Raw genomic sequence first — 17,208 nt, forward strand, 5'->3', positions numbered from 1 at the left:
GAAAAGAGAAGGAGGGAAGAGAGGGACAGGGGGAGAGAGTAGGGTGGGGGAGCAGTAAGGACTGGGAACCGTGAAGCATAGGAAACTGAAGAGAGAACGTAGTAGCAGGTAGTTAATAGGCAAGAGGATACCAATATTGCCTTAATAGTCAGCTATTCAAAGTGTGGTCCTTGAAACAACAGCATTGATAATACCTGGGAGCTTAGTAAAAAGGCAGAATCTCATGCTCCACCCCAGACCGACTTAATCAGGTTTTAACAAGATCCTCAAATGATCTATATGCACATTTACGGTGAAAAGGTATAAATTTAATGATTGCATGTATTTGGGGTTTATTCTCACCTTTTAACTTTGATCGTTAATTATGTCTAGAAGATCATGTTCGGCTCAGGACTGAACTACACTTTTGTCAAAAGGTATCGCATATAGTTTATCATAACATTTATCACGCTTTGTAATAATGGTGGTTTTTCCTGCCTCTTTGTCTCCACTATGCTATGAACTCCACAAGGACAGAGACTAGGTGTGTTTTGTATACTATTTTATTTCTATATCCCAGACCCAGTGCATGGCAGATAATACTCAATAAATATCTACCAAACTCTTAACACTACAGAGCAGATGAGGCATAGAAGTATTGATAGAGGGAACCTACCTTCCCTTCCTTTGCTTCATAAGTGCTCTTATCTTAATCTCCCTAACTTCTCCCCCACATACGAATATCCCACCACAGTATCTTGCACTCAGTAGGTGTCTGATTTATTTAATAAATTAAATAAGAGCTAAATAAATTTTGTCCCCACAAAACTCATGCCTCACAGAAGTTTCTGAAGTAGAGATGGAGGTCCATCAATAAAAAGTACCCATCTAGATGGTTTAAAGTTAGCCTGCAAGATTTACTGATTATCTTGAGAACTTGTCAGAACAATCGAAAGACATTTTGAAGGAAAAATTAAGAGGTTAGTAAAAATAAGTGCCAAAGCCACATATTCTGTTGCTTTTCAAACAAATTCGCAAGTAATGCTTCATATGTGGTAGATGTCATTTTCTATAAGTATTTAGAACAGATTCAGAGCAGAATGGCACCATGAGAAATGTGTTACCGATGATTACAGGTGTGAGAAGTATGTGTTACAGGTAGACAGGGGCAATTCAAAATGCATGGTTTCTATCTCTGGGAATTCCTTTATCTGCCTGTGTGATTTCCATTAGAGCTGGCTTTCTCAACCTTGTTAGTACTGACATTTGGGGCTGGTTGCTTCTTTGTCGTGGGAACTGTCCTGTGCATGACAGGATGTTCAGTAGAATCCCTGGACCTCTACCCACTAGATGTTAGGAGCAGACCCCTTCAGCTGTAACAACACAAACCATGTCCACATGATGTCAAATATCCCCCAGGTCAGAGTCACCACTGGTTAAGTACCACTACTCTCAGGAAGCAACTGGGTCTATTGCTCTTTCTAATTACCTGACAGATACTGCTAATTGATTGATTTTCCTCTTAAATCTTTATATTTTGGATATAGAGTCTTTCCAGTCTCAGAACCTTCTGTTTTTGGAAGGTGCCCTCACCGATGCTGTGTTGCCTGGCTTAGAAGGTTGTGATGCTGGTATTGTTGGCTTAGCAACCTCAGAGCACAATTCCATTTAAGTCTCCCCTGAGAAGGGTTCAGGCAGATGAGACGCCACAGTGGAAAGGGAGCGTGCATAACTGAGCTGTTTAGAGAGTAATTTAGGATATCTCTATTTCTTGGGATCTCTTTTAATTATTTTTCTAGCATCCCTATTGATAGTCCTTAAAAAGAAATTCATATGAAAAGAAGGCTTAATAGTTTCACCAAGGGTGGCAATTGGAGCAGGCTCTCTATTCTGCCCCTTCACTGGGACACCGCTGTGCTTAAACAATTCACTGTCAGCTCATCTATTGGTCTAAGGAATGCAAGTTTAAAGAAACTGTGATGAATATTGAGCTTCTCTGCTCCTGGGAGGCATCAGTGTAATAGGAGTTTTCAAATTTGGCATCTGATCCTGGATCAAAAGACTTAGTAAGGAACCAACCTCCTTTCCTCAGCTCACTGTCTCCGAGATATGCTGAGTGAGAAGGCCTTCCACAATATGAAAAACACAGTATGACTATTTTGATTTTTCCTTTACAAAAGGATTAATCTCCGAGTTCTGTGAGACATATCAGGTTTAATTTAATACTTGAAAATGTATTTTCTATGCATTTATTATGTCAAGTGAAGGATACATATTAAATTACGTGTGTAGTTTTTGATTATCTTTTCAAGTGTTTTGGTTTGTGATAACATATTGTGCATTATCTCTGATGACACACAATCTCTTGTGTTGTCCACAAAGACCTGATCATGAGCCGGAGGTCTGAGGCCAGATTATGTGCCAGGAATAAGTTTTGATCATTATCTCCAAAAAATCCAAATAGCTGATCAGTTTAATCAATGGGACAAGCACAAAGTAATGAGATTAACTATAGATTCTCAAGTAAGAACTAGGTAATTAATTTTAAAGGTTTTTTCTGTCAGATTGAGCATCATGTATTTACAATTGGAGAAAATTGATTGACTTCCAAACCAAGTAAAAGTTCCTTGAGAATTAATATTGTTTTCATAATCTGTGTATTTTCTCTTCCTTATTACCGTTAAAAACCAAGAATGGACTTTATTTATTTTAAATACTGTCAGGAATGGGCAGTGCAGATCCACTTGCAGAGAGAATCATGTGCTGAGGTTAGAGTCCTGTATGCCATCAGTTTTGTAGCCTCTCAAGGCCAGGGTCCACACAAAAAGTTGCATTTAGGGAGTTAGTACAAGGTAACAAGGAAGGAGCTAGCCAGTTAGTACTATGGAAACAGTGGTATTGAAGGAATACCAACAGGCAGACAGACTCAGCAGATACCCAGGTTCTAGTAACCAATCTAGCCTTTAGTGATGAAATGTCAGTCTTCTAGGGGTGGTAGGGGGTTATAAGAACAAACAATCTCAGCAGAATTGAATGCTACTAGATAAGTTACCAAGTTAAAACTCTTGCTAACGAAAATGGGAAAAAGAAAACAAGAAGAAATGTGTGACGAATGCCAGAGTTTTGGGCTGGAATCAATTATATATCTCTTCCCTAAGCTTAAATCCATTTTAGAGGCTAAGGCAGGGTAATGCCTGTAGAAGAGGGTTGAATGATGGCAGCTGGGATGAAGGGAACAGTACCTGAAAGTTATTTCATTGAGCCCAACAGAAAACCAGGCCACTGGCAATGGAATGGAAAAGAAGTGGGCATATCCGAGAGAGGGTTTAGAGGTCAATACCATGAGACTTTAAGACTGATTGACTGTGAGGTCTGGGGGGCAGTTAAGAATTGAAGATGAACCCAAGGCTGAGATAGAAGGATGATGAGATAATTAAGTATGAGAGAGAACACACGAAAAGGAACAGGTTTGAAGGGAGAAAATACTAATATGTCCATCTGGGACATTTTAAGTTTAAGGTTCCCATGGAGCAATGAAATTCAGTTGCCTTGTGGGCAGACAGGGGTCTGCAATACAAGAGAGATTCGGTGGTATCAATTTACGGTACATCTATTATAAGGCATGAAGCCAAAGAAATGAATGAGATCATCCAAGGAAAAGCATGGAGTGGGTTTATAGAGTTTGTGTAACACCTTCATTTAGAAGTTTGAAGAACAACGAAAGGCAGTGAAGGTGACTGAGAAGGGACAATAACAGAGATAATAGAAAAACTAGAAAAGAGTCATGTCCTCAAAGCCAAAGGAGGAAAATATCTCAAGAAGGAAGTATAGCAATACCAAATGTTCCAGAAAGGATTCACTCGGTTGTTTATTCAACAACATTTCTAAATGCTTTCTAACCTCTGTACTAGGATTTAGGAGTGAGGTCAGAGAAGTGGCCAGTGAGTTTTCTTTAGTGGGTCGTCTATGACATTTCATAGAGGATTTATATGACTTGCAATAACGATAGTCTGATTATAGTGGATTAAAGATGGAACTAAACTTAGGAAGAGCGAGCTAGGATGTGTAGGGTAATTTCCTGAGAAATTTGAGAGGAAATGGTAACAAAAAAGCAGGCTAATAATGGCCTAATCTGTAAAAATGATTATTAGTAGTAATTTCACTTTTGTAGCACATCCCATGTGAACAATTTTGACCCATTGACTTAAACCAAATATTTTTATATTAATAAATCTGGATGCAGTAGTGGGCACAGGAAATTATAAGGCATAGTTTTGTTTTTTTTTTTTCTTTTTAGGAAGCTTTGACTCTATCTTAGAATCAAGTATATATGAATGGGGGATTGCAGGTGGAGAGCAATATATAAATCCAGAAAAAAGATTTAATGAATGAGTGTTAGTAACAATACCTAATAACAATTACTAGTTGATGTAGGGGAGCTGCAGACCAGGAGAACTGTGAATTCAGGTAAAGGGAAGACCACTACCGTGAGTGAAAAAAGGTTTTGCCACAGGGAAGAGAATATATGTGGGTCATAAAAGAAGACTAGGATTAAGACTTTCGTAAAGGCAAAACAAGAAGGTGAACACTCCAGAATTTTTCTCTTTCCAGAGAAAGTGGAGATAGTGCCACCTGCTTATCCTCCACCCTAGAAAAGGGCCTCAAAAACCACACCTTCTCTTTCCATCCTCTTTTCATTCACCAATGGAAGGTACATATGCTCTCTGCTCCTGTTGTGCTGGTCCTATTATCACAAAAGGTACCAAGACATCAACTATGCAGGAAACCTGTCAGCAGAAAGCAGATGTCTTAAAAAACTCAGCACTCTGCCAAACTACAGGAATAGAACAGGCGAGGAGAGGGCAACACGGTGTGCCACACACAGGCAAGCTAAGTGCTCTGCAGAGGCAAGGGGAGGAGAAGTTCTTATTTTGATGGAGTCAGAGCCTGAATTCTAAGGTCAGGATATAGATATTGGAATTGCACACTCATGAGCATGTCAAACCTTAACCTACTGGGCCTTTAGGTTCTGAAGGGTCACAGATGAAATTGACTTTGATACATTTTCTTTGATGTTTATTAAACCCATAATTCTGTAGAATTTGAGATGGAACAATAGTTAAACTGAGAGACCAACCAGAAGTTCACCCCAAAGTGATTTTATAGATAACACTGGGAAGATAATAAGTGGAAGAGGGTTAGCACTTCGTGTACATCACAGATCAATTTTTCTAACATGGCAGGATGTGTTTAATTGCTGTTCAAAGCAATTAGAAATGGGATAATTTTTATTTTTCTTTATTTGATAGATATGGATCTTGTTCTCAAAAAACATTTATAAACCTAAATCCTGCAATTTAAATCATTTTTCTTTCTCCTTCCCTTTTATGTGACTTTGCACACCATTGCAATGTATATTTGTCCAGGTAATGTTTTTTAGCCACAAGCGAATAAATGTTTTGTGACTAGGTATATCACCATAAAACAATAACAGTAATTTAAGTTTTATAGTCCTTTTGTGGGACTTTCGTGAACATGATTTCATGTATTTCTTGTAAGACTCCTATGAAGTAAGTGCAGAGAGAATTTTAATTTAAGAAATTGGAAAACTCAAAGCCAGAATGCTTAACAATCTGATGATCTTCCAGTGTCAAACCGTGAGTTAGCGATTGAGTTTGAATTTGAGCCTAGTCTCCCAGCACCCGCTTCAATGCTGCCTGATTTACTCTAATCTGAAGGCTAGACTGCACAAGACTAAAATCAATGCATTGGCCAATGCTATAATCTCATTTGAGGCAGAGGCCTCTTTTGCAAGCTTGCTGATTCTTCACAGAATCTACTTGAGTCATAGGACCATGGCCCTCAGCCCCTAAAGCTGCACACTATTCACTGTATTGGGAGGAAAACTTCCAACTTGGGCCCAGTGATTAGAGGTCTGCTAATTAATTGACAACAGGCAGAATAACAGGAGAAATAGCAAGGTTTATTTATGCATGCACAGTGTACATGCCAGAGAACTTAGAGATGAGTAACTCACTGAATAACCAGAAATAAAAGGCTTATACACTGAACTCAACAAAAGGGGGTGGGTAGTAAGGCTTCAGTGGGGAAGTATGGAAGGTTCTGTTGGGCTTTTTAATTCTAATAAGCAGCTGAATTTATACTTCCTGGTGCTAAGAATCAGTGTTTTCCCACTTGAGAAATTCCCTGGGAGAGAGATCAATGGCAGCTGTATTTTCAGAGGTTCTTCTGCTTAAGTTTAGATAATGTTTCTTTCTGTGGCAGTTGATTCTTCAGAAGTTTTCAGCTTAAAGTAATTTTCATACCACTTTGGTAGGCTATTAATCCCTTCGACTACTCTGTGGCCCTCTCAACAACACTGCATTTTTGTTTCTTCAGCACCAGCAAGAGAACATCTGTTGCTGTTTGTCGTCTTTATGTCATGGTGCTTACCTGCTTAGGCCAGCCCCGCCCAGGCTAATCTCTTTTTGGTTAACTCAAAGCCAACTGATTAGGGATCTTAATTACATCTGAAAAAAAAATCTCTTTTTCATATACTGGGACATAGTTATGAGAATGATATCTTATCATACTATACTGAAGGGAAGGGGGTTATACAGGACATCTGTACCCAGGAAGTGGAAGTTTGGGAGCCATCCTAAATTCTCCCTACCACACCAAATTATAAGATGAGAAGTTCAGTCCAGTACTACCAGAGACCATAATAATGAAATGATCATACATATTCTTTACACTGTTGAGTTAATCAAATGGATGCTGCATGCTAATTCATTATGACAGATGACATCTTGGATCATTCATAACACTATGCAGAATGGAATAACTTCATTTATGTATTCAAGAAGACTTTTTAAACCAACTTTCTTTCCATTTTTATCTTACTTGATACATAGTTTTCAAGCAAAGAAAGATGCACATGAACATTTTAAAGTAAATTAATTTCTCTTTATTAAAATTCCAAGTCCTTATAGTAAGCAGTTGGGTCTGTAGACCTCAAATCATTTCATTAACTCCAAAGAGTTGTTGTAGTCTGTATCAGTTAACTGTTGCTGTGTAACAAATTACCATAAAACTTAGCCATTTAAAACAATACCCAGTTTCTATGGGTCAGGAATCCAGGCAAGGTTTATCTGGATCCTCTGCTTCTAGATCTCTCACAAGGCTGCAGTCAAGATCCTACTGGGGCAGGATGTGTTTTCAAGCTTACCCAGGGGCTTGTCGACAGGATTCATTTGTTTGAGGGTTGTTAGACTGAAGGCCTAAGTTCCTAGCTCACTGTTAGCTGGAGGCTATTCCCAATTCTTTGTCACATGGGCCTCTACGACATGGCAGTTTGCTTTTTCAAAACCAGTGAGGGAGAGAGTGGAAGTCACAACCTTTTGTAACCTAATTTCAGAAGAGGTGTCTCATCATGTGTTATTTAATTCATTGGAAGCAAGTCACTAGATTGGGCCCACACTCAGGGGGAGGGCAGAGATTGTTAGGATCCATATTCTCTAATCCTAAATGAGGGAATAATTTAGCAGACTTAGGAGAAACTAATAAAAGTGCCTGTTTCTAGGAAATGAGATAAAAATAACCGCTTCCATTTCATTCACTTATTCAGAGCCAAAGCAAATGAACTGGATTAGGCTGAGTTTATATGGGACTTATCTTGTCTGAGTAGAGAGGGCAAATCAAGCCCAAAATAGAGAGGCTAAGTTCAGAATCAGGGAAGCAATATTAAGCATCAGGTCCAAGGTATGAGTTTGAGTCTGTAGACAAGAGAAGGAAAGGAAGTCAGGAGCCCAGGAATACTGAGCCAGTGTAGAAGCAAAATATTAGACCAGATAAGGTAGAAAGGTTGTAGATGTAGCCAGGAACAAAGGAATGATGCTTAGCACTGTCTTGCTCATGGGCAGGGCTCTCTGGTTTTAAAGAGAGAGCAGGACCGGGCCAGAATTTTACTCTTAGTTATTGAAAGGTCATAAGGTACTGGTCTATTTTTGTTTTAAGTTCATACAAATAGGAAACTTGATGGTTTAGTAAAAATGTTGAAATTGGGGAGGAAGTACTATGCCAAATGAAATTAAAAGTCATGAAAATATTCCTTTTTTGGGCCAACATTAGATTGTGTATTTTCTCCAAAAATGCATGGATAATGTTTTGTATTGATTAATGATTTGATTCACCTCTCCAAATACTATTTATATCTAGTGCATCATTCTACCCCAGAAACTGTACATGAAGCTCAGGTCATCCAGCTTAGAACAAATATTGATGTGGGTACTGATGCTTTCTCCTGCTGACCATTAACTGTTTTTAATTGTTATTTTTAACATTACCTTATTTTGACTTTAAAACATATTTTTGTTAAATGTCAACAAATAATTTAATCTAGAAACTATAATGTCCTTTTACAGGACTTTCAAATTGGTGAATTTTCTGTTTTTAAATTTGCCACACAACCATATGATAGAATGGTGAACCTAAAGTAATGTCAAAAACAAAAACTTACTCATTTCTGGTGAAAAAATCCAGTCATTTAATTCCATTTCTGCTTGCTTTCAATTATGTCTTCTACCAGGTTACAGAAGTAACCAATTACTTTCTTCCACCTTTTTTTTCACATGCCTAGAAATTAACTTAATTTTTTTTTAAATTTTATACATTCTTATTTTGAGCGTTTATGTATTTACTTATACCTATTTTAATCCAGATCATTTCATTGTAACTCTTCTTAAACTCACCTTTGTATTTCTTTCTTTAAACATACTTTGTATTTTTGGCCATAGTGCAGATTGTTTAGTTTCTTCATTTGTGTTAGCAATTGACCGAACATTAACTAAAGAATCATCACGCAGCAATTTAAATCCCTGTTAAAATTTGCCAATGCCAGATCCAAAATGCCAATTCTGCCTGTTTAGGAAGTACTGACATTTTCTTCTCATACCATCTACTAAAGATAAATAGATTGGACAGTTCCAAATTAAGTTAAACGTGGAATTTCTGTATTTTTTAGTAACCTTTCTTTTTTTTGTTTGAAAAAAATCTTCTAATTCTAAGGAGTTGTCTGTTCCAGATATTCAAGGTCATGATTTGCAAGGTATCAAGATATTTTTAAAAATATTTTCTCTAACAACCTATCATGGTGCCTGAAATCCATACTCTTATGATTTCTATGAACCATTTAATGCTAGACATAAATCTATATCTAGAGACACAGAGATATAGATATAGATTGACATAGATATGGAATATAGATGAAGGTAAATATTGCATCACTGAAAAAATTTGCTTCAAATAGTTTATCAGACAAAAGCCCTGAGGTGGTAGATGATAAATTTATCTGTGTATATGTGTGTGTACATGTTGGATGTGGGGGGAGGTGGTTAGAAGAGTGAAAGAACTAGAAAAAGGTATGCCTCAAAGGGTATAGATCAGGGGTGGGTCAATAAAGTGTAAGGAAGCATGACGCACAGATGGGGAATGATGACATCTGCCCTTTCTAATGTGTGAAAAATCCAGGATACATTAATTTAATGTTACCTATTTAGTAAGTCACACCCAAGAATTAAAGAAGGCTTTAAAAAATAAAACTTGAAATAATTTTTCTTTATTGGGTCCAATAACATTTTAAATGGTACTCTGTACTGACAAGCAAATCATATACGTGTTCAATGCTATGTTTCTGGAGTTTCGTTGTTTGTAACTGCCAAAAATAAATAATCAAATAAGTGGCCTTTATTCTTCCTAGAACGAAATCTTTTTAAATTTGGAAGCCATCTCCAAAAAGGGCTTATACTGTTGAGAGGAAATATCTATGAAGAAAATGGTCTATTAGTTCATTTTTAAATGCTCTCAATTGTGTTAACTTGCAAGAAAAATTCTTTATTCAATATATAAAAAGTGTTTAGCCTCATCTAAGTTGACAGTTGCCCACACGCAGGACCAGGAATGTTGTTAAACATATCAGCACTGGACCGTCCTCTCGCCTCATTTAACTCTTCTTCTACTCTGTTACCTCTTGGGCTTTCCGAAGCATATGAGGTAACATGTAGACGAAGCATTTGGGAACGGGTGGGTAAATTCCATAAATTCTATTTTATGAATGGTCGCTTTTTCCGCCTATATGGAAAGCCAATCCTAATGAATACATTAAATTCTTTGCTTATGGGAGTAGATGATCATTTGAATTTTAAAATATTAATCAGAAAGATTTTTTCTTGTCATTTTACAATCACTTTGGTCTGTTTAAGTGCTCCATGTACTGTACTAGGCTAAGAAAAGGACACTCCTAGGATATGAAAATGAATTAAATAAATATTGCTTCATATTTCCTTTGGTTCATTCAAGGGAGAGATATAGATATTGCAAGAGAGAAAGAAGTTCAGAAGGACAAACGACTAAACTATAACCACATTATGTCTTGTTGTTCTTCTAGGATCTCACGATTCCTTCAGCTTCTACATTGACGAAGCCTCTCCAGTAGGGCCTGAACAGCCAGAAACTGTCCAGAATTTTGTCTCTGTGTTTGGAACAGTAGCCAAAAAGCTGATGCGGAAATGGCTAGCCACTCAAACCATGAACTTCACTGGTCAGCTAGGAGCTGGCATCCGTTATTTCGATCTTCGAATCTCCACGAAGCCCAGAGACCCCGACAATGAACTCTACTTTGCTCATGGTTTGTTCAGTGCCAAAGTGAATGAAGGCCTTGAGGAGATCAATGCATTCCTCACAGATCACCATAAGGAGGTAGTATTCTTGGACTTCAACCATTTTTATGGGATGCAGAAATATCACCATGAAAAACTGGTCCAAATGCTGAAAGATATCTATGGAAATAAAATGTGCCCAGCAATTTTTGCCCAGGAAGTCAGTCTAAAGTACCTGTGGGAGAAGGACTATCAAGTGCTGGTCTTCTACCACAGTCCCGTGGCTCTGGAAGTGCCCTTCCTCTGGCCTGGGCAGATGATGCCAGCGCCCTGGGCCAACACCACAGACCCCGAAAAACTGATTCAGTTTCTTCAGGCATCTATCATTGAGAGAAGAAAGAAGGGCTCATTTTTTATATCTCAGGTGGTGCTGACCCCCAAAGCTAGCACTGTGGTCAAAGGGGTGGCCAGTGGCCTCAGAGAAACCATCACAGAAAGGTAAGTGTCCTTAAGTTATCAGAAAAAAAAAAACCAACAAATAATTTATAACCCAAATTCATAGAGCTAGTAAGTGATGAAGCTAAAATTCATGCCTATGTATATTAGTTTCCTAGACAAAGTACCACAAACTGAGTAGCTTAAAACAAAGGATATTTATCATCTCTCAGTTCCAGAGGCTAGAATTCTGAAATTGAGTTGTCAACAGGTTTGATTCCTTCCGAGGACTTTGAGGAAAAATCTTTTCCATGCCCCTCCCCTAGGTTCTGGTGACAGTTGGCAATACTTGGTGTTTCCTGGTTTGTAGATACATCACTCCCATCGCCACCTGAATTTTCATATGGCATTCTCCCTATGTGACTCTGTCCCTTCTTCTTAGAAGGATACCAGTCATATTGGAATAGAGCCCACTGTCATGTTCTTATCTTAATTTGATTACATCTGCAAACACCCTATTTCTAAATAAGGTCACATAAGTATGGGGTATTATTGGTACTTCAACATATATTTTTGTAGGACACAGATCAACCCATGGCACCATGTATTTTGACTCGATGTCCAATTCTCTTTTCTGAGCACATCTTTTCACATTTGTGTAGCACTTTTTAAACTACAAAGCCCTTTCTCTACTATTTGCAGAGTCTTTTTATATACCTAATTGCATTGAACCTGCATAACAATCCTGGGAAGTAGATATTGTCCTAAGATAAAAATCAAGGTTCAGAGAAGTAATATATTTTGCCTAAGCCCACTTGGACAATGAATTATGAAACAAAGTCTCAAACCTCATTCTTCTCAAGTCATAGTCTATGCCTTTACACTGTACTATAAGCAAAGATCAGCCTCCAGAGACTGGCCATTCCATTGGTCAAGTCGAGCTATGCATGTGGACTACTGGTTACCTGCAAGGTATAATTTGAGCAATCATCAAAGGACTCCGTGGCTCTTTCCCATGAGGGTGATACGACATGTAGAATTGTACATATTATTTATTCTTTTTACTTGAAGTATTAAATAATACAAATAGTATCTGAAGTTTCTATCAGAACTTTTTGATAGTTTGAATTATGGTAATTATGGGACAGAGCATAAATGTTTTGCTTGGACTCAGAGTCTTTTTAGGGAAAGACAAGAAGATGAAGAGAAAAGAGTTTGAGGTGAAAATAGTATGTGTGGCCTCATAGCATAGCATGTAGGGTAGAGAATGGCTGGAGATGAGGCTTGTAGTGGGCCAGGGGCAAACTTGTAGGAAGGCTTTTAACCAAGCTACAGGGAACTTCATCCTGTGAGCAATGTCAGGAGGGAGGATTGGGGGAGTAGAAAACAATATTTACTGGTAGAGTGACTTGAACAGATCTGCATTTTAGATAGATAACTGGCCCAGCACAAAGGATAGATGGAGTGGAGAAAGTGAGCGGTTAAGAGGCGCTCAGAACCGTTTTAGCAAGGTCATGCAGGCTGAACTAAGGAAGGAGACAAACAAAAGGAGAATATACACGAACAGCAAAAATTAGGATGATTCGGTGACTATTAAGCTATGTAGTATAAATAGGAGAAAAGACTTAAGGACAAGGTTTCTTCATGAGAAGTAACAGGGGTGACGGAGACATTCACAGAACCAGGCAACAAAGGCACAGGGACTTGGAAGGATATAATCGGGGTCACACTAAATTTAAAATGCTAGTAAAGCATCCAAGTATATGTAGCCAATTGATCATAGAAATACAGATCAACTCATTTGGGGGTTATTAGCACTTTTTGGCAGTCAAAGCCTTAAGGCATTGGAGCGGAAATATTTCTCTATACAAAATCATAACTTCCTTCTATTATTCAGATATTTACTGAGATTACCCTGTTTCTTAAGCTTTAAATAAGATTCTTAACCCTTCATTGTATACCCTATGCAAGTACAAGAACTTCTCTTTCTGCTAATATTTAGATTTCTTTTGTTCTTATGATATGACCTCTTGCTGCTTCTGGATTACATCATTTCATGGATTGATCGATCCACATGGCCTGTCCATATTCCACTCTGTATTACTTGAGACATGAAACTTGCTTCTTACTCAATTTCTACCTCGGTTTTTCAGATTTTACTGAGGACCTGAGGAGACATGGGAGGTTTTATAATCATAACAATGCAGACAATTTTTAAATTGAATTTTAGACTCATTTGTAATTACAAATCTTCTGTCCCGGGATATCTTCCGCTGACCACATCTGTACCATCATTCACCCTAGTCTTAAGTCCTCTGACTGAATCTTCTCCACCTCCTTCTCCTTGCTCTTTTCTCATCTCTTTTCTTCCCCTACCCACCATATTACCTTGGAGATTCTATATGCTTCTCAAGATTATTACACCTCCCTCCTGGCCCTAAACCTTCACTCAGCTAGTTCCATCAAATTATTCAGCTTCTTAATTAACAGCAGCGCCTTCCACGAAAGTTAATTTCTCTTGGTAATAACAACTTACCACCTCTCTTATATACTTCAAAAGGGAGAGTTATATACACATAGGAGTGTGTTGTTTTCAGCTTTACTCCATAGAGCCCCCAGATTTTGGAAACCCTAAGGGCCTACCAGAGATGGAGAAGAGGCAGACGGGGCCTGGGCATCAGCCAACTCCAGTTCTCTCTATTCTCTCTACACCTGGGACAAAAGAAGCTTTATTTCAAACTTTTACTGGGCGTGAAAGTTGTCTTCCCTGGCCATCCCAGTTTTACTTTCTATCGTGCAGTCCTATGCGAAAGAAAATACAGGTTTCCATATAACATACCTGCTTTGCATTAGGCCAGGAACCATACTCTGATTTTACTTGTGTAAGGAATAGAATTTACAAAGTCAAGAAGTCAAGAAGTCAAGAAGAAAAATCTACTCAAGAAATAAATGGTTTTCACTTTTCTCTCTTATGGCATTTCACGCAGTTTAAGACTTTACAAGTTAGAAGTTGAACTGTTATTTGGTTTCTAATGCTCTATCACGGTATGACTAAGTAGTATTGGGGGGAATAAAAATCAAATAACTTAGGAAAGTGCTGAAAAATTTTCACACATTGTATCTACACAGTTCTCCCCCAAAATTCACAATGCACATTAGTATATAAAAGGTACTAACAAGTATTTTAGTGATGGATCCTGTTTAAATTTAACTAATACAATGTTTTCTAGCACCCAATTTTTTTTCAGATCATACTTATTAACAGCCTATGAAATTAATTTTAAAAAATGTCCTCAGGCATCTACTCTGATTCAGAACTTCTCACTTGCCTCTGGCTTTTATATCTGGAATAGTAGAGCTATATCATTGAAAAAAGAGAAGTGTAGAAAGAATTTAAAAAATAGAAATGAAAACCCTGTAGCTAGAATCAACTTTTTTCTCTTTAGGATTATGCAAAATACTCGCAAAGGGTTTGCAAATATATCTACATATATCTGAACACAGTTGTGATATCTGTTCTATAAGGCATAAGCAGTCTTGAGTGGAGTTTAATCTCAGAAGTACTAGAAAGACCTCTTTTTAAACCAATTGCAAAGCCTGTGTCTGAGTATGGGGTGAATGTGAAACTCAGAGGTTTTGTTTTGTATTATTTTCACATATTTCAGCTGTCTGGATGAGGCCTATAGGAAAAGGTCATTGTCAGCCATTGCATAGTCCCTTGCAAAGGTAATTTTACTTACCTGTGAAAGAGTGAGTAAAAGGACCCTTGACACTCCAAGGCATATTACCTCTCTCTCTTCAAGTGAAGAAGCCATTTTCCTATTGCTGTTGTGCCAAAGCAGCTCATTCAGAAACTCCTATGTTAACACCAAAAGATGTAATGATTCTCTCCTTTGCTACCGAAGGAAAAGTCACTAGGCAATATGAAAACCTCTCTGGGCTTTATTTTCATCTGCAGAATTTGGACCTTGAATTAAATTATCTCCAAGATCCTTTCCAAGTCTTAAATCCCACAATTCTAAGATCCCGCATTTGACTAGCTTCTCTATAATTTTTTATTATGTCTGATATTTGGGTCATTAAAATTCTGAGCACATGCATTTAGAAAACATGTTTGAAGGTGCGGGTGGCTTTCAGAAAAACTAAATCTAGCCTGAATTTAGGTACTATAGCTTTCAATCTGGCCACTGGTTCCAAATACTGCAGATGCATTTTCTACGTTCCAGCAATGCCAAAAGACACAGATTTTTATTTCTTAAAGACTTATTTTTAATTTATTTTTCAAACACCAGCTTTTGCACCTCACCCCCACAGAATTCACACATTCTTAAAAAGAAGGTGTGCAACTTGAGTCAAGTGCTTCCCTAATTTGTTGAAGTTTATTAAATTTTAGGGTTTTATTTTAAAAAATTTAATCAGACCACCTGTCAGAATTTTTAAAGAGTAGTGCATTTTTGAAAGTAAAGTGATGTTGAATTAATTTAGACAATGTTTATATAGGCCAACAATTTAGATGATGGTGATAACAATAATACGCTCTTTAAAGTGCTCTCTATCTGTTCACTACTATGCTGCTTTATGTGCATTGATTGATTTAATATTCACACAGCCTTCCAAAAGTAGGTACTACTGCCATCCCACCTTAAACATGAAGGAATGGAGCCTTAGAAAAGTTAAGCAATATACCGAAATAACACAGCTAAGAAAAGGTGGATTCTGGATTTAAATTCAGGTTGCTCCATTTTTATGTTTATTCATTAAACAAACATGTTTGAATGCCTTCTCTTTTCTAAACAGCACTTTGTGCTTCAATGTGTGACCTCAGATATGAAGTTTTAAACCACTGCCCCAGACTATTTCCCTGTTATATGTGAGAATCCAAAGAGATGACTGGAAATTTGTTTTCATCTCATTGTATGGCAACATCTAGATGACATTGGCAGTGTATTCAGGTAGACTGGGCTCAGTTTAGTACGTATCTGTCAAGCGGCTCCTGTGAGTAGGGTTCTGCATTAAGTCCTATGAACGAACACATTAAAGTTAGTAAGATGCCACTGTTCTCATCAAGCATCAAGGAGGTTTTAAAAGACAAGATCATATATGACCTAAATACGAATTGGAAAAAAAAAGAGAATTGAGGATTAAGGTCTCTGGCAATTTAAAGGAGAGAGATACCTGGAGAAAGATGTTGGTCAGCTTTGAAGAAAGGACAGGATTGTAATAAGCAGTAATGGGAGGGGCTGGCTTCCCAGGCTGAGAAACAGCAAGAGCAAAGCATAGAGGTAGGGAATCTTGAGGCACAGAAGTCAGGGTTCGTGGGAGCAGAGTGAAATGTAAAGGAATATGAGAGATGAGTCTAGGAAAAGCAAAAGGGGAAGATTATGCAGGACCTTAAATGGAATCTGGGGGCTCTAAGCTTAATTAGATATGTATTAGGGAGACATTGAAAGGGACAAATCAGAACTGTACCTCTGGGAATAAAACTGAATGGCTTATATGGGTCAGATAAGGGAAGAAGATACCGAAGATGAACTTACCAGTCCAAGGTGGGAAGCAAAGTAAGACGTCAGCAAGTTGTTGAGAGGAGAGGGAGGTAAAAGATGTTGACATTTCAGCACCACTGACAGCCCTACCCTTTGGACCACTGGGGACACCATTCACAGCATCATTCTATGTGAATGACATCCCTTGGAGTGGGACAATGTGCAACCCTGCCCATTTACGCTGATGATCGCAGTCATCATCAGGTGAGGCAGAACTTTCAGGATGTGATTGGTTGTTAATAAGCACCAATATTACCCAGCTGGGGAAAGGAAGAAAACCACAGTTGTTGAGCCTACATCACGTGCCAGGTAATGTGCTAAGTGTTTCATACAAACTATATTTATTTAACCCTCCCCAAAGCCATACAAGGTAGGTATTATTAGATCCGTTAGAGGTGAAAACCCGAGGTTGAAAAATAGCTAAGGCCTTGCTCAAAAATCCTGTGTTAATTTAGCAAAGCTAAGATTATAATTTGGGTCTGTTTGACTCCAAGGGCCATGCTTACTCTTCCAAATTAGAAATGAGTGCATGTAATAGTAATACATTATCTGTCATCTTAGAGGGCAGAGTCAGATCTAGGGGTTTGGGAAGGTAA

General features: G+C 38.0%; 1 protein-coding gene across 1 annotated transcript in view; it reads left to right on the forward strand.

Moving 5' to 3' along the window:
- The window catches only part of PLCXD3 (phosphatidylinositol specific phospholipase C X domain containing 3), a 139,854-nt gene that overhangs the window by 81,280 nt on the left and 41,366 nt on the right, over positions 1–17,208 (forward strand). Inside the window, exon 2 of the mRNA XM_039842586.1 lies at positions 10,424–11,132. Coding sequence (XP_039698520.1) covers positions 10,424–11,132 — 709 coding nt within the window. The remainder of the gene's footprint in view (positions 1–10,423; positions 11,133–17,208) is intronic.

This window comes from Pteropus medius, unplaced genomic scaffold (genome assembly GCF_902729225.1).
Source record: "Pteropus medius unplaced genomic scaffold, Ma_sr-lr_union100, whole genome shotgun sequence".
Classification (NCBI taxonomy): domain Eukaryota; kingdom Metazoa; phylum Chordata; class Mammalia; order Chiroptera; family Pteropodidae; genus Pteropus; species Pteropus medius.